Genomic DNA, 21,291 nt, shown 5'->3' on the forward strand with positions numbered 1-21,291 from the left:
TAACAGAGGAACCAGGGAGTCTTTACAAAATGTTCAGGATAAAAGTCTGAAAATGCTTTTTCTTGCCTATTTGGACTACCTTGGGTAAGAGTAGTTCATATAAATGTGTACCTGTGCCTGGACAGTATGTGTACTCATGGATCTCAAAACCATATAGTTTTCTTCCTTGTTAATGTAATGTGCCTGCTCTGTTGTTGCTCTTTCCTAGGCATCCAGGTAAAGTCTCCACTGGAGACAGGATTCTGGGCAAGTTGGACCCTTCACTCAGTGCTGTTTTCCTTCTTTTAAAAGCCTGTAGGAATTTTTTAAAAATAGTTTTCTATTTCACTCCCATCAGCAGTTTAGTTGCTTTCTGGTACTAGCAGGAATAAGGAATACTGAGGCTTATAACGAGCCATTCCAATTCATTTAAAACGTGAAGTGATCAGAAATGACTGGGGGGAAAAGAAAGGTAAGAAAAAATACTGGAATCTGCTGCCACTCAGAGTCACAGAGTGAGGTCACTAAAGCATAAAGATAAATTTCTCTGAGTTTCAAATGGAAGTCAATTTTCCAAAGGTAATTACATTATGGAGAATCTATATGCTCTACAATACAATATGGTCCCTGAGTGACAGTTTCTACGATCTATAAATAATCCATTATCCTTGTGGCTGCAGAAAAGTATCTTATATATAGAACAGGATAGTAATATGAAAACCTGTTACTGCCCAGTTCTTTGGAAACTCTAATGGAAATAGTGAAGAGGAGAAATGCATTTACTCTTCTACTGGGCCCAGCAGCACCATAAATTTTATGACAGATTACCTCGGCACTATGCCAAACGGATGGCATAGGATGTTAAAGACATTCTTAAAGTATTTGCTTTGCATGGAAAACTGAAAAAAAAAGGAAATAATTTGACTCTTCACTACTCAACTTCTGCCTTTAGTCTCAGAATTTTATGCTGTGGGTCTGCTGACTTTTTATGCTTCTGACAGTCCCATTTTGGAGAAGAGATACTGTTTTTGAGAGGAGAGAGTGAGCTAGGATAAACTGGGAAATTAGGGAGATATTTGACTGCAACTATGGTAGAAAGGTCTTCTTAAGAAAAACAGAGTTCCTGCCATTTTTTGAAGAGGCCCAGAAAAACAATTTCTCTGTTTGCATAAGATAAGGTTTTCTGCGGTCAGACCTCTCAACCAAAAAGGCTTTTCTCCAGGTTTCATTCACTTGATCTGTGTGATCTGGAATACAGTTACTATGGGAGATCACAGACTGATGTGACATCCTAATCTTTATTTATCTGGAACTTGGCTTATGCCTTACTTTAGAAAAATAGAATCAAAGACTTCAGGAAGTATCAGAAGTTGACTATAAGATGCTGGAGGGCACGAGCACAGATGTGATGTGCTCACAATGGATAAAGCCTTGAGAAGGAGGGCAGCTGTTTTCTGTCCCAGCTGGAGTCTGCATGGCTTGTTAACTCTGCCAGCCTGAAGAGAGGGGTGACATTCACAGAATTGAAAAGGTTAAAAAAACGCACATTTATTTTTGGGGATAGAGACTAATTATTCAGGCTTGGCAAGGAGTTCACAAAATGCTTGATGCTGCTTCTCTTGGTTCAGTTTTCTTACCCACCTATTCTCTTTTATCTGTGGACCTGGCTCCAAATGCTGACAAGTTGATCATCATATCCAAACTTTAGGAATTCAAAAATCAATAAGTCTGTCCAGAGAAAACCAGAATATTTATGAAAGTATTCTGTAAATTGCCCAAGCCAGTTTGGTCTGATAAGTTTCAAACAATAGTGCCACTTTATAATCTTGTGACTTGCAATATTCTCAACTTTGTTTAATGAAACTCCATCTAATGTGGGCAGCACTGTGGTAAATCTTGTCTCATTCACAGCCTGAAAACCTGAGACACTGATGAAATAACCACCTCTTTCTGAAACTGCATTGGTATCTACTCTGCCAGCAGCCATGCTGAGGCAACCGTGTGTCTGGCCCAATGGTTTCTGAAGGAGAAGCCTTCTTGGGATCCATGCCCCCATGGGATCCTGACATTCCTGAGTAGGTTCAAGAGCCTACAGAAAATGCAAGTGCCAGATGATGCTCAAAGTCAGGGTCAGGGATTTGTGCATGGAAGTGTGCTCCAAGCAAACAAATCTGGGAACTGCTGCTCTTGTAACTGTGTCTGCAGTTCAAGTGTGACTTTCATTCTTCTGTCACTCTGACACTACTGTAACATTCTATGGCTATTTCTCTAAGCCTTGTCCACAAAAAACAGTCTCTTTCTGTGCCAATGCAGCAATGTGAGGCCCTGTCCTACATTCTGCCAAGACTGCGGTAAGACTGTGGAACATCCTTGAGGCAATCTGTAAGGCAAGGAAAACAAGAGAATGTGACTGCAAACTGTCAGGGCTCCAGCATCACACAGGCTTTTATTCCTTCCCTCTCAGATTGCATCTGGGAGTACTTGGACATTTTAAAAGATGCTGCCTGGAGACAGGTTAGGGGAGGAAATTTCACATCATTCCCCAATTTTCAGGCTGGAAAAATTTCAAACTTCTGAAAAATTAGTTGTTCTGCCATTCCATGAAAGAAGTGGAACTACCAGCTGAAATACCCGTATAAGCATATCTAATTTGATAATGCTAAAGATTTTCAGAAAAGAACAAAAGGAAATTATTCCTTATTTAATGCTGGATTTCTTGAAGTCACCTCCCAGTGGCAGAACTATACTCATTATTTCCACTAAAAAAAAAAAACTTCCCTGGATTACAGGTTAAACCCCTACAACTCGTGTCAAGGAACAAAGGAGAAATCACTACAGTATGATGGTTCTGAAGAGCTCCAAAATTACTTTCAACCATGAGAAAAATCCCAAGAAATCCCCTGGTAGGAGCTGTCACACAGACGTGTCCTCTCCCAGTTGGCTACACAGAAACAGTGAGGTCCTCTCAATGCTCTTTACAGTGACCTGTCACCTTTAAGTCCACTCCTCATGATAACTAAAAAGACCTCTGCTCTTATTCCTCCTCCAGTCACTAGACTGCCTGTTTCCATGGACAGGCAGTGCTTCTGAGTATGCCCAAGTATTTTTATTTGACATCTGCAGTTAGATGAGGAATGAAAATAAACTGTCTTCCTCCCTAGGAAAGACATGATGCTTCCAAGCTGAATGAAATTATAAACTCATTGAAAAGCTTAACACGGTCCCCACACACATTTGCCAAACCCAGGAGAGTGGTGTTTGAATGCAGGAGGAAATGTCCCCTGCTCTTTGTCTTCATAGAGAGAGCTGCGCATAATGTGACATGTTAAGAGAAACCTACTACAGGTTATAAACAACAACTAGCATAAAAGTAGCAGAAGTGTCACAATCTTTGTGCATGACTTACATTTATCTTGCAAGGAATCATGAGGGACTTCTCCCTGTGGACTTTCTTCCAAGTCTCCGTAGTGCAAGACCTTGTGATTAGGTGAAAGTCGACAATACCAAAATTTGTCTGTTGAAATAAACACATTAAGCAAGGTTACTAACATGTATTCATCAGCCTTACCAACAGCAGAGGAGGAAGCTTACTCAAGGTGCTACAGGGAAAGGCTGTCTTTTCTTTCAGAAGAAGAAATGTGTGGGGTGTATATATAAGAAGGGTAGGGACTTTGCTCAGTAATTTTACCTGATTAAATGAAGCTGGCATTAATCTGCAGGGGTTTTGTTATTGACATAGTCACTGGCTCAAAAAAAAATACTAGTGAGAAAAAAATGACTTAGTTTTACCAGATATTTTATACCCTCATGGCCAGAAGACTGGCAAAGTAACTACTTTGAGTGGATAACTTTAATTTACCCATAAAAGATTCATTTTTAGCACCCACTTTGTGAAAATCAAACCCTACCAGCTGTCTTGTGTGGGACACCCAAAAACTGATAAATTTGAAATATCCCATACTTTATGAAAATTATGACTCATATCTTTTTTATAGACATAGGAGAACACCCCCATATTTATGGAGAGACTGGACCTAATAAACATGCAAGGACTTAAAAAGCAGACATTAAGTCTCTTGTTCTGCAGATAACTCAGTGCTTTTGCATGGTCACAAATATACGTGTGACCATGCAAGTTCACACCCTAGTTTGCATTTAGGTCCTTCCTAAGAGATGTACATTTACATCTCCTGACAACTTGTGCTTCGCAGGACATAATTCCCCCTAACAACACTTGTTAAAATCTGCTCCTGCGAAGGACATCGCCTTTGCAGAGCCAGACCACCATGCTGCCTAGCATGCAAGGATGGTGCTTGCCAATTCCCTTTCTGAAATGGCAAGAAAGAGGTTACCCTTCCTTGTCAGAGCATGTTCCATTTAATAAGTAGATCACACAATGTTAAGCTGTCAAAAGTACAATCTTGTTACATCCAAACTAAATCTCCAAAAGCTCAGAGCAAGGCTGGATGTTAAAATGCCAGTGGAGGGGGGCAGAGGGCTTCTCTGGCTCTGTGCTTCTCTCATACTGCCAGTGCTGATGCTGTGCCAAGCAGCAGCCTGAGGGACAATTTAGGGGAAATGTTAGCACTGACACAGCCCTGTGGTGCTGCAGTCACTGGGAGCCTCCTTTTGGATAAAACTTTGGAGGAGCAGTAGAACCAGCATATGTGAGCTCATTTGGGGTGTTAGCAGAGGAAGGGCTATTTGGCTCTCTGAGTAAAACACTGGCCTGATGGACCCAGCTGCTTCCTGAAGGACACTCTAGGCCCCTGGCCAGTCATTTAAAATGCAATGCAGTAAAACACAGGCAATGGAATGATAAAAGGGGACTTTCACATGCCCTTTTAAATTTCTTTGTCCCAGTGGATAAAAAGGTTTGGGAAAAAAACCAAAACCCTATACCCTTCAAAGTACCTTCTGAATGTGCAGCCCCTTCTAAAGAAAGGTTTCAAAAAACCTTATAAACCTCTGGCAAAGGCTCAAAATGGCCATGGGAGAGATCCTGGTTATCAACTTCACAGGCATGCACAACACTGAAAGATTGATGGTAGAGAGCCTGAGATTATGCTCCTGTGATGCATACAAGAAGAGCTGCTAAATATAAGCATCCCAGGACTGTAAGCAGAACATAGAGTGTGGCATAGTATGGGAATGAGAAGACGACCCCACTTGCAAAACTTTTGCAGGGAATTGAAACTAGAGCAAGTAGGAGCCCTCATTCAGTAGACTCTCATCTGAAGAGCACACACACAAGCAACTCATTAGGCAGTTTGTGTACTTCAGAAGGATGTATGTGAAAATTGTCTAGATCCATACCTTTTACAGGGAACTCTACCAGAACCATAGCAAAGCCTGACGCTTGAAGAATATACCCCATGGAATCTGATGGTTGACCACAATGTCTAAAGAAAAGCCTCCAGTAACTGCAGCACGAGTCTTTCACTGCTAACTCTAAATGCAACCTTGTTGTTTATTGGGCTGTACAAAGTAATACAACTTTCAAACTCTAAAATTAAAACAGTAATTCTTTCTTAATAGAAATGGACCATGGATTCCTTTCAATTTATCACACATGGGGCTGCTGTTAGCAAGGGTTTGGTTCTTCTGTCTCCTAGGGGCTAGTATTTTGGTAACCTTGGCACTTTCAATGCCACGCTTCAATAATAAAAGAGGGGAACACCCCTCCATGAAGATATCTTATTTTGTTTTGGGAAGGGGTGGCTTAATGGGAAGAAACCCAAGCTCTGAATATTTGAAGAGCCTTTTCAGCAATTCCCCACAACACAAGGTTAATTAAAAACTAATGGCCATAGGCTGCAGCTTAAAGCATGTCCAGCACAATGCTCCTGTGGGCTCACTAATAACTCTGCTTTGCCACAGCCTTACTGTCAAAGGGAAAGCCCTTAAATGAAAGCTACAAATGGAACTAACAAGGTTTCCTCAACCACAGCCACTAAATGACAGCACCAGCCAGGCTGAGGAGGGTGATAGCATGTTGCTAGGAGAAGGGACCCTTGTTTCTACAGCCACCTCAGCCTTACCCATCCAAGTTTTTGCTTCAGCTGTACATGATGCTACAAACAGTGTATCAGCAAATATCCCACTCACATGAGATTTCAGTGCCTTGGAGGGGAACAGTTTGAAATTGGATGCAGCTATTTTACTGTAGTGCAAGTGCTGAACACAACTACATTGGAAAAGTAGTGTATAGAATCCCTCAGTCAAAACAAAAATTATATGAAATTGCTTCCACCGAGAAAAAGAGTGAAGAAGTCTGAATTATAGAACAGCACATGGGAAGTAGCCAGCATTTACTTTGAGCTCAAAATTGATAAATAAAAAATAAGCAGAAGAAAAAACTCTTTTCTACTATGATTCAAAAATTGTGTTTATAAAACAAAGAAAAACTACTATCCAAACCCTCCAAAACTCTTAAACGAAAGTCTGCAGGGTTGAAGTGTTACAAAAGACATTAAAATTAGGACAGACCTTTCCTATTAGTCCCTGTTCTCTACATCTGGCAGATCCATGTGCATGTGCCCAGCTGAAATAGGGCAACTGTGAGTTCAGGAAGGAATGGGGTTTGTTTTGGTTTTAGGCCCAGGCTTAAGAATTTTCCCCAGAGACTAGGTCCCTTCTGTGGCCGGTTTTGTATCCAGTGTTACTACACCTAGCTCCTGCTCAGAGCAAGAAGCTGTAGGGAGGGCAGTCACTAACCACAGTCTTTAGAGATGATGTGGACTTGATATTTCATCACAATTTTCAGACACTACATTATTTACACTTTCCAGCAACTCCTTATTTCTTTCAGCTCCCTGACCACTGATGCAATCATTGGAGGGTGCTAGAAATTCTTTGGGAAACAGAATTATTCATTCTGGTTTTTAATCTGAAAAGTTTTCAAGCAAATTGTTCTGATTTTTCAGATATTTGCTAGAGCAGCCAGGGGCTTAAATATATCACAGCACATTGTTGAAGATTATAGATGAGGTTAAAAAAAATCCCAAATAACAAAATCACCTACAATTTGGCTACAAAAGTAATATTCAAAATTGTGAACAAATAGCAGAGCACAGAACATTTTGCTGATGGGCTACAGAGTGCCTGGCCATTCACACAGTGTGTTTCCAAGTGCATTAATGGCCAATGACTCATATGCCTCTAACAATACTATTCCAGGTAAAGGACTGCTGTGGTTAGTACAGAAGTGCTCTATTGTTAGAATCTGGGGAGAAAATAGCTCAGATATGCATGAACAGAAGTCTGGGAATATGCATTTTTTCCCAAGATACGTTCAAGGTTACTAGATTTTTGTTCAAAGAAAAAAACATCCTCATAGATTTAGCAAGATAAACCTGCTTTTAAATATATCTGTGAAAATGTATATTTGTGTAGATTTTATACCTATCTATGCATGTAGGCATGCATATTTTCTCTTTTTCTTTTTTCTCTCTCTATTAAAATTGTATTTACATTTTCACTTCAACCTTTCTTAACTGCCTAGGTCAAGCCAGGAAGCTCTCCAAGTAACAGGCAAATAATTGACCCATGGCATTGTTGGAGGCATATTTGGTTAACTGGCTCCCCTAAGCAAGTCATGTGATCACAGAATATTAGGTTTTTTGTGGGACCATGGAGAGTAGGATGAAGTAGCAGTAGAAAAGAGCTTGGCAGAAAAAAGTCATAGTGTGTGCTGTTCAGAACTGTGAGTTACTTATTCTAGCAAGAGATGGAAAACCTGTCTTCACTTCATTTTTTGTTTCAAGTTAAGGTTTCTCTTCCCAGGGTACTTCCATGGCACTTTGTGTTTGTAATTTAATGGTGTGTATCACCAGGGTTTCCCTTGCTTCCAAAAATTACTGTTTGAGAGACCTCATGTTGGCTGCAAAACCACTTCAAAAACATGCAATTTCTCTACAATCTTTATAAAGAGGGAATTTATTTTCAAGAGTGCGCCCAGCAACATATAGTACAAATGTACTGGATGACAGCATTAGATGTATCTATTATCCTCAATAAAATGCCTTTATCTGCTACTTAGCTCTACTGGAAATAATAACTACTGGGAGTGTAGAGTGCTTGGCAGGTTTTTGCTTTACTCTTCTCCCTATTCTTTTAGGAATTATCTAAGGAAGGAGAAAGCTGAAGAGATCTATCTTTCAGCAGATGTTCATGGCCCAGGAACAAAGTGGGGATTTGCAGAGCATGAAGATCTGCTGTTGAACAGCGATCAGAAGATAGGTTAGATTTTGCTGTTTCATTTCCAAATGATTAAGATACTTAACAAAAACCCAGGAGTTACTGCTGCAGTTCTCCTATGAAAACCTTGCAAGGGAAAGGCCATGTATTTTTTGGAAGTGCCAAGGATCCTGCTGGGACAACAATGATATTTCTGAATTTCAGCTACAGAGAGATCCTGCTATGATAATCCTGTGCTGAAACACAAAAAGCAGAGATCTGAATATAGATACCTCATGGCTTAATCTTCAGCATCCCCCCAGTGAATCACCTGCTGGATTGGAGGCTTTCCAATTCTAAGTGTATATGAAAGCGTTTAATCTCTTCTCAAAAGGCTATAAGAGGCGGTAAACTCCCTTCTCACTTTTTTGTAAGTCAATTTTTTCAACTTACTGTGACTAACCATGTGTGTCCTACCACATGTTCAAACAACAATCTTAATAGAAGTTTGCTCTGGAGTCTTTATTATGGGCTAAGGCCTGTTAATTATCTTTAAATGGGCAATTTAATGCTTTCAGCTTCTGTGCAGCGCACGTTCAGGTTCTTCTTGTACAATCTGCGGATTCGTGACATTTGTTCCAGGATTGTCTTAAGGGAAGAAAATAATCATAGGAAAGGCAAAAAAAGCATATACGTACTTCAGTATAACACCTACCCGATCATGCTACTCTTACAAGTAGATTGCCATGTAACAGGCAAATCGTGATGCCTCAGAGCAGTAGTCATTTCTGTTTCAGTTCCATGTCAACCTGGATGGACCATGGCCCTTTTAGAGCCTTGGTAATGCTCTATAACAAGTGGATTCAGTTGGAGCACCAGGCAGGTGACAAGGACTCCTGAGCTCCCTGAGGTAGCACTGGGCACTTGTACAGGGAGGTGGGTTGCAAGAGAGGAGATGGGGATGTGGGACAAAGCTAACAGAAGACACTCAGAATCTGAGACCTCTACTATTTTTATCAGGACATTCAGAGGAATTATCTGAAAGATTGACTGTCATAACATTTAGCATCACTAGCTAAACCTCGGATCGTCCATTCATTTTACTTCATCTTCTAATTCTTGACATCATGACAGCCCTGGTTTTACAGTTTGTGCTGCTTTGGGGAACAGGAGAACCCTGAAGGATAAATGCTGATTTCAAGAGAGCTTCTTCCACTCCCTGTGATCTGCCAGTATTTGCTATTTGTACTGTGCTAGGCACTGTATATACCTAAAAGGACCCTGATTGAATGGCTTACAAGCTTTCTAACAGCTTAATATCTTTTTTTTTATACTGTGGTGCCCCAAACTGCATACAGAGCTTGAGGTGAGGCCACCCCCAGTGCAGAGCAGAGCAGAGTAGAGCAGGACAATCCCCTCCCTTGCCCACCTGCCCAATGCTGTGCCAGATGCACTCAAGGACAGGGTTGGCCATACTGAATTTAGTCCTGGTGGCCTCATACATCATCATCCTCTAAATGGTTTTGTGTCTGCTGCCTCCCTCACAAATGGTATTTTCCCCTTCTGTTTCAGGGAATACAGGAAGTCTATCATAAAGCATACAAGCTCTCAAGGGCATGTGGAAACATGACCTCCTAAATGGGCTTCCATCTGTGAAAAACAATATATTTCAGTGAAGATAATGTTCTTTGAGGTATGGTTGTGTGTTTTATTTGTTTCCAAAGAATCGTGAATTATTTCTGGCCCTGTATAAATATGACATCAAAGCAATTAATCTCATGACCTATAGAATACACTCCAAAGCATGATAGGAAGCAACCCTCTCAACTGAGGATGAGAAGATTACATTGAATTTTTTTTAAATTATTTTTTAGCTTCAACTGTACTCTTATAAGTTGAATGAATTTATACTCCCTAAGGCTCTTGATCCTATAAATCATGAACTAACAACAATTTAAGATAAAATAAACAGTCTATCTTCCTCTTGGACATCAGCCAAAAGAAGAATATTTGCTACAAATCCTGCTCCTTCCCTTGAATTTGAGTCATTTGGATTAGGCTGTGAGAGGAATAAAATAAGCAACCCTCAGTACTGGTAGCCAGACAAACTACACATTACTTTACCTACTTTCACTCCATGAGTACATTGATGAAGGAAAAACATGTATCATGCCTCTCTATCCAATCTGTACAGAAATTCACAGTGGAATATTGACCATCTGTCAGTGCAGTGGGCTTCATAGGTGTTTGTATGCCTGACAGAGAGGTTACAAATAACCTCCCCACATTAAGGAAAATTGCCTCCTTGTTTCTTCCCCACATTAAGGAAAATTGCCTCCTCGATTCTAAGGAAGGAGGCATTGCAGGGATACTTTTTTCTGTGAAGAATGCACTTTCCCCCAATTAATCTGAAGGTCTCAAATATTGATCTTTGTCAGTTCTTACTCTTAGCTTTTGTAACTTTCTAATTTGTTCTGTGTTTACAGAGGAAAACAAACAGTAATCTGAATCCTTACAAAATGAGGGGTTTAAAGGGAAATTTTGAGTACGACTTCTAATTAATCTGCTGAATTTACACTATGTCCCCATTACATTATCTGGAGAAAGAAACGTGCATCTCTGAAGGGAAAAGAACCATAGGGAGTTTTACTGTATAGAATGAGCAATGACTCATAAAACTGGGAAAATAATCTTCTCATATCAATCAAGTATTCATATGAAGGTACACGAATTATTGATATAAGTGCTTTCAAAAAGCACATTTAAACACCATAATAAAATTATATGGTATATAAAATTTTAGGTATATATTAATGTAAGAGTAAACCAAAGGACAGGCAGTACTAGAGGGAGGGGTGCAGAATGAACTCATTGCTTACATAAAGGTGATCAAAGACTGGGAGATTAAAATTCAAGTTTCATGTGCTATTCCTCCAAAGACATTGTTTTGAGATGGACAAGAAGTCTGGACATTCAGGCAGAAATCAAAATACTAATTTCAGAATGTGAGACTGCTGCTTGAGATTTTGTCAAAGGCTGAACTTGTTCGAAGTCATCTGTGTGATAAAGCTGAAACCAATTTGAGGGAAACAGGAAATCCTGAAAATTTGTAACTTTGAGATGCTTTCAGATGTCTCCTGGTAAAAGCAGTTAAGACAGCACTACAACCAAGCATCGTGCCAATGAAAACAGTATTCCTCAGCTCAACTTACAGACAAAAGCTACAACAGAAAGCCAGACTAGGGAGTCTGAGCTGTACCTTGCCGACGTCGACTGTTGAGTTTCCTAAAACAGGTGCCCTCCACAAGCCGATTGAGACGTTGCTGCTTGATCAGTTCTAAGATCTCTGGCTGAATCTTCTCCTTTAGTTCCCTTGGGAGAGAAAGTAGGCATTTGTAAAATTCAATCAAAGACCATCCTCCTTCCTCTGAAACAGAGTCTCACAAGATGTTTCTGCAAAGTGTTTGAAGAGGACATCAGTCACAGACAAGCCCAGGTCAGAATCTAGTCTGCACCAGAAAAAAACCCCTTTTTCTTCTAACAAAGAATGGGAGTTGGGATATCTTTGTTGTAGACATCTCCCTGCTACAACATCAGTGTATGACTCAGGCAAGTTGCTTGTTTCTATATTACTTTCCTCACTCTAAAAATAACACTTGCTATAATGCATCAACAAGATTTTTCCACAGAAAATAATGCTCTTTCATCATAGGAGCCCTGTGAAGTTTATCTGAGGGTCTGTCACCTTTTGTTGCATGATGTTATGCTGGTATACTTCTCTAGCACTATTATTTAGGGCAAGACAAGAAGGCTAGAACATTTTCAAACAACAATATGAAGTAGGGAGCAATGCCAATGAGCGAAACTAATGATCAGTGCTATATTCTTATTCTTAGTTTCATATAATTTGATTATTTTATTATTATCAGAATTTGTGGAAGACTAACTCATGACTAGGGAACACCCAACCTCCTCTTTGCACAGGAGTGCAGAGACCTACAATACATCTAGAAATAATCTTATATATCCTTCAGAAAATCCATTTTCTCCATCTTACTTTGATAAGAGTTCAACATGTCAAGAACTAGGCAGAAAACATATGCACATAATATTTAAAGTTTAATTTCATACACCATCACATGGATTCACAGATGTCTGAATTCATCAGTTATATCCTCACTTAGATTCATTAAGAATACATAAAAGACAGGTTTAAACATCAACTCGACAGCAAGCCTAGTAAGATTAAAAAGAAATAACTGAATGTGTAGAAGATTTATAAAATATGAAGTTTGTCAGAACCATAATTTTGCATTGCTGTGCAAATTGGGTAATACCAGAAATCATTCTGTCTGGCAGTATGTTCCAGCAATCATCATCAAAAGGAAGCTAAGCTGTGGTATCCCATAGAGACAACAAAAAAATTTTCTCTTCTTGAAAACTTAGGAAGCCCATTCTCTGCTGATTTCCACACTCATTTGGATCCTACGCCTTTGATCTGCGAGACCCCCACTGAAATCACCGCCAATCCTCTGCTACAAAGATCAGGCCTTTAAAATAAAATGCCCTCTTTCCCCTAGGTGTCGACGAAATTATTGGATGCATAACCCACTGCATATTTACAAGCTGTGAAAATCTATCTGGTCAAAAACCCAAGGAAGCATTGTAACTATAGAAACAGGCCATCTTTTGGAAATGTGTTATTAGTCCTTTAGGACTTGAATTTTAAAGCACTGTTGTTTTCTCATTGGGATCTAAGATATAAATATGTTGAATGGTTAAATACTGTGATTAAAATAATGTTGTGCTTGAATAAATGTCTTGCCTTCACTGAGCTTGTGAGCTTCTCTATTCCTCAGGTAAAACCTGACAGCAGGGGCTGAGGATAAGAGTGTTAAAACACAAGTGTGGATTACTCAGCAGTTCAGGCTGCTGACTAAATCTCCAGCTGGACTAATTTCAAACATTCAAGACTGGTATAAACATCAGTTTGATAGTTAGGTAGTTTAACTCAGAAACTGGATGGTTATCATTAAGTAGGTGTTAAAGATATCATAACATTATATTTGTAAGACACTACCAAAAAACCAAAAATGAATGGGTCACCCAGCACATTAACATCTGAATGTTTGCTCAAACATTCTGTCTTCTGGCCTCTAATGCCCCACCTGCCCTTAACATACCAGAGGAAGAGAAGGACTTTTTAACCTATCCAAAATGAAACAGGTAATCCTCTCTAAAATACTTCAGTGCCTAAGGCAGACTTTGCACAGGAGAAGGGGAGGTAAGAAAGAAGGGACATTTGGTTATGTTCTGGAAGCCCTCTGCACACATATATTTTTGCTCTCACAGTCATGAAGCTCAGTGTGCTACTCTCTTCTGTTTGATGGTCCTTGAACTTGATCACACAGAGGTTGTAGAGACAACTCATTCTTCCATGCAGAAACAGTCTCTGGTAACTCTTGACTTAGTAAAAGCCTGTAAGATCATCAAGCCCTTGCCACGGTGACTTACTGCATTTACTGCCCTCAGCAACTCATGCCAACACATGGTTACTCTGACTTGTATGGTCCTCATCCATTTTTCTGACATCATGACTCCAGATATATTTTTGCAAGGTGATCCTGCCACTCAGTGCTCCTCACTGTCAAGATGTCTGTTGCACCATTTTGAGGTGACAGAAATGGGTCAGAACAATCAAACCAACTCTATTTCCTTCTGAAAGCCATCTGAATGCAACAAAGTTCTGTTCCTCACGATCAGTGTCTAAAGACAGGAGGGTTAGGAAAAAAATCTTTGTGCAAGAAATACGTCCTCCTGACTAATTTTAAAATCCGTCAGGAACAATCAGCTAAAGGAAGATCATAAATGCAAATACATTTTGTGAATATTTATTTATTGTCCCTCAGATGACATTTGCTTAACAGTTTGTGCTTTGTGAAGAGAGAGAACAGACTTAAGTCTAAGGAGACAGTGACTTTAAAAACTGCCACTAGTGTCCTACTGTCTTTCTGGCCCATAAGAATGTAAAGAGTTTGTGCACTGGTGAGACAGAGGAGTGGAGGGAAACACACATTAATATATGTGATTGCTAATTTTGTTATCTCACTGGTCTTAACATTGGAGGCAATACCAACAGCAGTTACTTGTTTTTCAAATATCTGAAAATCATTAGAAACTTTTTTCAAGTTTTTCACATTACACAAATTCTTCCTCAGCACCACTTAAAACTGTCTCCAGCTTTTACCTTTCCAGCTTATAGTTAAGACTCACTTGATAGTGGTTTTCTTTCCAGGATGAGGCATGTTACAGACATTTAAATTATTACAATACAATGGGAGAGTAATCCCAGAACTGGTTTCATGCGTTTTGTCTTTTTATCTTTCTGGCATCTAGCTATGCTCCCTCTCCTGATCATGCATTCAGAGCAGTAGTGACTCTTTCTTACATCATAGCGAAATATGTAAGATAAAAAGCAGAAAAGCATCCAGACACCTTCCTCTTTTTCCCTGTTTGCTGCTGATTTTCACATAGATGTTACTTAGTAATGGTTTCCTGGTTGCCATTAACTCTCCTTTAACCAACAAGTCCCAAGTTGGATGCAAAAATTTTTTTATCTAGCATTAACCCATCTCTGTTGCCATTTAATTTGTGAAGGAGATCTCTGGTCCTCTACAGGTCCACAGGATTCCTAGCCAACTTCTTCTACAGACATTCAAAATAAAAGTGGCGTACTTTATCATTTTATTATGGAATGGCAGTTTGGATGATCAATGACAATCCCAAATCCCTGAATCTATTCTGAAGTTCTTTCTATTTTTCCTAATCAAAAGTAGGTATTGATAAAGCTTTAGTTAACATGATACAAGCATGCTCATATAAAAGAAACAACTAATCCTTGCAAAACAAGGCTGTTGTAGTTATGAGGATCTAAGGCAACACATTCCAGTTTACATTCAAACACAACTTCACTGAAGCTTATCCAGCAGCTTGAACACTTAAAACTACAGTGCTTCATGCAATGAATAGAAAAAGAAAGACTTCTATCATGTTCAAGGCATGAAAAGCCATTCCCTGATTGCCATATTCTCAAGCAGAATTAAACAAGGTCTGCTGATGTTACAGGCACCATTGTGCACAATCTCTTTTAGCATATCTGCAGGGCTTTAAAATATACAGCACAGCCACGATTGCTCTTTTCACTCACAGTCTCTTTCCCTACAATAGGGCCATGATTCTGTACTTCTATCAGCTGTGCCATCTATGCAATTTGACAGAGTTCAGTACAGGGAATCAAATCAAAGCACAAAATGAAAGGACTGTTTCTTTTCAGTCAAGAACAAGTGATCATGGATGTAATCAAAATGCAAATGCATGGAGTTAAATCTCTGCAAATGCAGTTGTGATTGCTTAAACACCTTATTGATTTACTTAGCCTTTATAGCCTTTAGGCTTAGCCTTTACCCTGAATTTGAAATTATTCTCTGGTAACACTTCAGTTGCTTTTAACTACTCTGTTGGCTGTTTCACTTGCTCCATGATGGGGAAGGAGACTGCACTGTGGCAGCAACTAACCAGAGAGACACTGGAAATGAAGAGCTTGCACAGGGCATTGGCAAGTCTTTCAATGCTAGGTGATGGTGCAAGAGAATATAAATAATTGACCTGTATCATACTTAAACAATTGAGTCATAGGGAAAGCAGGCAAAATGAGAAGCTTTGGTGATGAGCTTTGCAGTTCTGAGCAGCTTGGAACTGCTAAATGTTGCAGGGGATTTGCAGGGGTTTTCTGAGCAGTGTAACAAAACAAAACTAACTGGAACCATTTGGAAATTTTGAATTGATGCATTACTACGACTGACATCAGTTCTAATTGGGCATTAGGTTGTATCTTCTAACACATTGGAAACATAAAAGAAGCAGTCCCCCTTTGATCCATACTGGTGTAGTTAAAATTTAGTTTGTAATGCTATTTTGCTTACTTTCACTGTTGCCCTGCTGCCCCTGGAGGAATGCGTCCCCAGAGCTTAAACTTAGATATCTGTATTCTTTAGAAACAAATCCAAATTAATATCCTGCTTCTGAATCCTGGAATGCTCTGGTCCAAATCCATTTCTATACTTTTGCCTTGGAAAAGGAGATTTAGAGTATCATGAGCTATTCCACTTGCAACAGTCAGGATTTCATGACATTTCAGCTGATGCTTCTGGAGTCCTCACCATTTCTCAGCTGATCTCAAAAGGTTCCTGCTATTCTCAGTACAGCATTTGCACAGCACAGAGTCGGCATCTGTCCTGTGCCATCAGTTCAGCCACAAGCCCTGACTTGGTCCAGAGCCAAGTGCAGCCTCCACTCCTCATATAACAGAACAAAGAGTATTCTGAGAAATGAAAAGGAGCTATGGAGGCAATATTAACCTTCCATACTTTGCAGTAAACAACAAGCAAAGGACTGGCTAGCTGCCAGAATGTTGCTATTTACAAGTAAGTAAATGAATGCTTGTCATTAACACCAATTTATAATAATGTTATATACAAGGACAACTCTTTTGGAAAGTTAGTGTGTATTGGCTCCTGTTCTTCTGATCTTCTCCCTGTCTTGCACAGAGAGGCCTTGAACAGAAGACAAAGTTGTGGTGTTTGATTAGTTCAATTTTATTCTGAAAGACACTACTAGCACCAAAATCAGGCTCACAATCACGCAGAGCTAGGAAATGTCAAAGCACTGTTTCATATAAATAAGCCAAGTGAAATCCTGCTGGGATTTGCCAAATCTGGTTTTGCTGAAGTCAAAGAAAAAGTTATGATTCCCAGCAGAAGAAAACAGGTACTTTAAGCAGATGCCTCAGTACTGCTTTTGAGCACAGATCCCTGGACAGCTTTTCTCCCTGGGATTCCCCAGAACAGCTCACAAATGTCATTCTCCCTTGTTAATCCTTCCATGAAAAAATGAGTGGGGAGAGAAGACAATACTTACAGAATTGGACGAGACTGGAAATCTTCCTGGTTCATTCTTTCAGACTGGCGTATTTTCAGTATTTCTGTGTAACTGAGATTCTGAAGTTTGCTCTTGAATTGATCCAGAGAGCTAGGCTTGGTAGTGAGTGCTCTCATTATCTGTTCTTTCACTACCTGCATTACCTGCAGTTAACAAGAAAAGAAAACGAAGCTGTGTTAACACTTTCGGTGTTTTTGTTTCAAATCTTATTGTGGGTCACACTAAGGTTTCTAGGTACAGAACATGATTAGCTTGTGTGGTCTCTTAGACAACTTTTCAGCAACATAACCAGAAAATAAGCGACTTCTGACAGGGCATCACAGCCTACATCAAAAGCTAATCTGCTCTGTGACAAAATTGTGGGTTTTTTTGCGGGTGTCAGGGAGCTGCTAACTGGTCCATTGCTTCCTTTTATCCCTGACACCTAGAGGCAATGGGCACACACTGGAACAAGGGAAACACTTTAAACACCCTTTAAACCCCTTTGAACACTAGGAAACACTTTTTCACTGTGAGGGTGACCAAGCATTTGCACAGGTTGCCCAGAGAGGTGATGGATTCTCCTTTCTTGAAGACACTAAAAAACTGTCTGGACATGGTCCTAGGCAACCGGCTCTGAGTGGCCCTGCTTGAGGGAAGGCTGACCAGATGATTTTCAGAGGTAGCTTCCAACCTCAACCCCTGAGATTCCATGACAGCCTTATATTGCAGGCACGTTGTGGCCATACATACTGAAGGAAAGAGATCTCACTAAAAGAGACGATTAGTCAGGGAAATAGAGAGATCACTTTGCCAAGGATATTACAGGATTGCTTTTGAATAAATGCCATAAACAATGCAAACCAAAAAATGAGAATGAAGGATGGCTAGGCAACAGCCATCTATTCTGCATAATAATTGTTTTTTCAGGACAAAACTGCTGAGACAGTTAACCAAGGAGAATTGCTTGGATCTAGTTCAGATAAATACATATGAGAGATTACTCTCTCTCTCTCCATAATCCTAGACTCATTTCCTTGGTGATGGTGCAAGTTACACACTTTGAAATATTTATCTGATGATGTGATTAAATTTGCTGAAAGAACAATTTATCACACTCAGAAAGGTCCATCTCACCCAAATGCCAAAGCTAAAAACCAGTAGGAAATGGTTACAGCCCCCGTTATCAAAATGGTAATCACAGAAATCAACAGTTACACAAACAGAAGGCAAAGTTTTTACTGTGCTGGTAATTTTCCTCTATTCTTTCATCTCCACCATGCATCTTAAAACAGAAACTCAGCGCCTCAGAGGTTCCCTAATAATTCCTAAACCTTCTATTTTCATATAAATATTTAATTATTTCACATATGTTGCCTCAATCTTCTAACTCATTGCCTGCACTGTTTTCTATTTTTTCTTCCCAAGATGTACCTTCTTTCTCAGATGCTCTCTCTAAGCACTCTTTTTAGCTGTGTCCAGCTGGTGAGACTAAGCGACTAGAGAACTGAAGAATTACTTGGCTTGTCTACCAGTGAGAATTAGCTATTTCCCTATTGAAAGATGAACTCCTGACTGGCACCTGACTGCTCAGAGGAATTAACACCTCCTCACCTGCATTTGCAGGGCACTCACTAGTTCACACCAGTCCAAGTGGGAGAGGCGCTGTGACACCTCAGAAATGACAAACCACTGTAAAACCCAAACAACCTGAACGTTGGTGGATCATGCCCAACAAGGTGAGTGGCATAAGTCTACTGATTTCACTGGGTCTTGGTTTAACAACTAAAAGGGCTTATGTAATGATGAATGTGTCCACAAAGGAAACATCCTCAAAGGAACAGCAGGAAAGAGTGAAAAAGATAACTCTAGTGCCAAGATGGATGTTTAAAAATACATTCTGTCTTCCTCTTTCTGCCTTCTTGACAATGACTACCTATCACTGCTAATTATTTTTAAATATAAATATAATGCTGCAATCACTTATTCATGCAGTTATTTCAGTTTCATGAGTTTATTCAAATTTCTATAGAGATCTGATTTTTTTTAGGTTACATATAGATTTAGTTTCCTAAATTCAGGGACTCACAATAGGAAAGCTGTCTCTTACAAGCACTTTTTCTCATAAAACAAATGGACAAACAAATTAATAAATACTGTATTTTAGAGAATTGCATGCATGAGGATTTTTCCACTCTGATCTCTAAACCATCCACATGAAGCAGTTCTCATTCTTGGCTAAACTCTGAAAAGGAAGTTCAAATTTAGTAGATTTGGAGCTCTGTCACTTAGGCTTATTTGCAACACCCTTCTCTGTAATACATTTTTAGAGTTAACATGCAAACAATGAAAATTCCTCTTCTCTGCTGGTGTGTGGAAGGTCATTCATGGGGTATCATGAAAGAGCCCCTTGGTCTAGAGGCTGCCCTTGCTCCTGAGAGAGAAGGCAGGAAGTGTATGCCCCTGGGCCAGCATGTAAGGGGACAGTCTTTTGCCTTATAATGTTTATAGCCAATACTATTTAACTAGCTGGCCAAAGTGTCAAAGCTGCTGCTTCTAGTGAGTCTCCTGAGCATTTGGGAATCACTGCCAAGGACTTCTAATCTGTTCAATTTCCAATGCTCAGTTGCCAACCTTTGATTACTGCTCTCTGAGAGACAGCATCAACCTTTCTTCCTCATGTATCTGACCTCACAATGAAATTAAATGTATTCTCCACTCAACGTGATTGCACATAGACACTGTAGACAGTTGTTTTAGTTACATTATCCTTTGCTACTCTTACTGAGAAATGAGTGTTTCAGAGGATGCTTTTGCTTTAAATCATGTGCTTTTTATCTGACAACCTCTGGTAAGAGAATCCAAGTTCTGTGTTGCAACTAAGAGAGGTAAATTCACTGAAGACATGAAGAGGAAGACAGTAGGAAGAAAACAACTTTTTTTTTTTTTTTTCAATTAAACACATAGGACTTTATTCCCCAGATTTTGTATCCATTTCACATATTTCTACAGCTAGTATCCTGCCATGACATGTTTTTCATTAAGCTGTTTTAGTCTAGTTTGTTATGTGATTTGCTTATTTGACCTCATCTTTGCCATATTATATTCTGACTACTTTGGCTTTCCAACATTTACCCCCTCTCCTCTCTCTTTCTTGCCATGGCAACTTTTGCCCACACAAATAAAGTCTATTCTTCCTGGATGGAGCAGAGGTCTGAACTTGGGCTCTACAACAAGGGGTCAAAATTAAAAGAGTTAGAAATTGTTAATACCAAAAGGAGCGGTTTATCAGGGCCAAACGCTACAGCAAGCTTCTCACTGATCTTATTTCAGCAGCTTGCTTGCAGCTACAGAAAACACAAACCTCTCTACTCTACTTACCCCATACTGATGCAAAGTTTGCTCTTGGTGCTGACTAGAGAAGCCAGGCAGCTCTCTCAGACACCTACTATTAGACTGCAGGATTCTGGAAATTTATGTCTGAGCCTTCCACTCACCAGATACATTCCTTCTACAAACTCACAGCATCAATTCTTTCAGAAACCTCCTCCAGAACAGCCTGAAGGCCCAGATGTTCACAACAACCCATCTGGGGTGTTACCCAAGTGGTAGCGGCTTTGCACTTAAAAAGGGTAGGTTTAGATTAGGTATGAGAAAGAAATTCTTGCTGTGAGAGTAACAGATTGCCCAGTGAAGCTGTGGATGCCTCACCCCTGGAAGTGTTCAAGGCCAGGCTGGATGGGGCTTTGAGTAACCTGGATGAGTGGGAAGTGTCCCTGCCCATGATGGTAGGGCTTGAATGAGATGATCTCTAAGGCCCCAAATTATGCCATGATTCTCTGATCTGTGGAGTACCAGACAGCACATGAACGCTTCTCATAATTTCCCCACAATATCAGTGTTTCACTTGGCTAAGCACGCCCTTTGATGTGCAATGACAGCAGCAAGAACACATCTGGATGCCATCAGAGAAGCCTCTAAGTTGTACCTCTGGTATTTTGGGGGAGTTGTTACACTGATTGCTGTTTGGATGGGTGACTCAGGGGTTTGGGTGCGTCCGCATGTAATGCTGACCTATTGCTATTAATCTTGACAGTTCACCTTCCTTCTGCACAGACAAGACTTAGATACAAATAACCCACATGACAATGATGTGCT

The 21,291-nt window shown here is 39.9% G+C and overlaps 1 protein-coding gene across 7 annotated transcripts in view; it reads right to left on the reverse strand.

Annotated features, from left to right (window-relative positions):
* Nucleotides 1-21,291, reverse strand: part of ELMO1 (engulfment and cell motility 1) — a 304,241-nt gene that overhangs the window by 11,646 nt on the left and 271,304 nt on the right. For all 7 annotated transcript variants that reach the window (XM_038126698.1, XM_038126700.1, XM_038126695.1 and 4 more), the window contains 3 exons: nucleotides 17,134-17,297; nucleotides 11,417-11,529; nucleotides 3,386-3,493 (listed from right to left, as the gene is read on the reverse strand). In XM_038126698.1, the coding sequence (XP_037982626.1) occupies nucleotides 3,386-3,493; nucleotides 11,417-11,529; nucleotides 17,134-17,297 (385 nt within the window). The remainder of the gene's footprint in view (nucleotides 1-3,385; nucleotides 3,494-11,416; nucleotides 11,530-17,133; nucleotides 17,298-21,291) is intronic.

This window comes from Motacilla alba, chromosome 2, assembly GCF_015832195.1.
Source record: "Motacilla alba alba isolate MOTALB_02 chromosome 2, Motacilla_alba_V1.0_pri, whole genome shotgun sequence".
Lineage (NCBI taxonomy): Eukaryota > Metazoa > Chordata > Aves > Passeriformes > Motacillidae > Motacilla > Motacilla alba.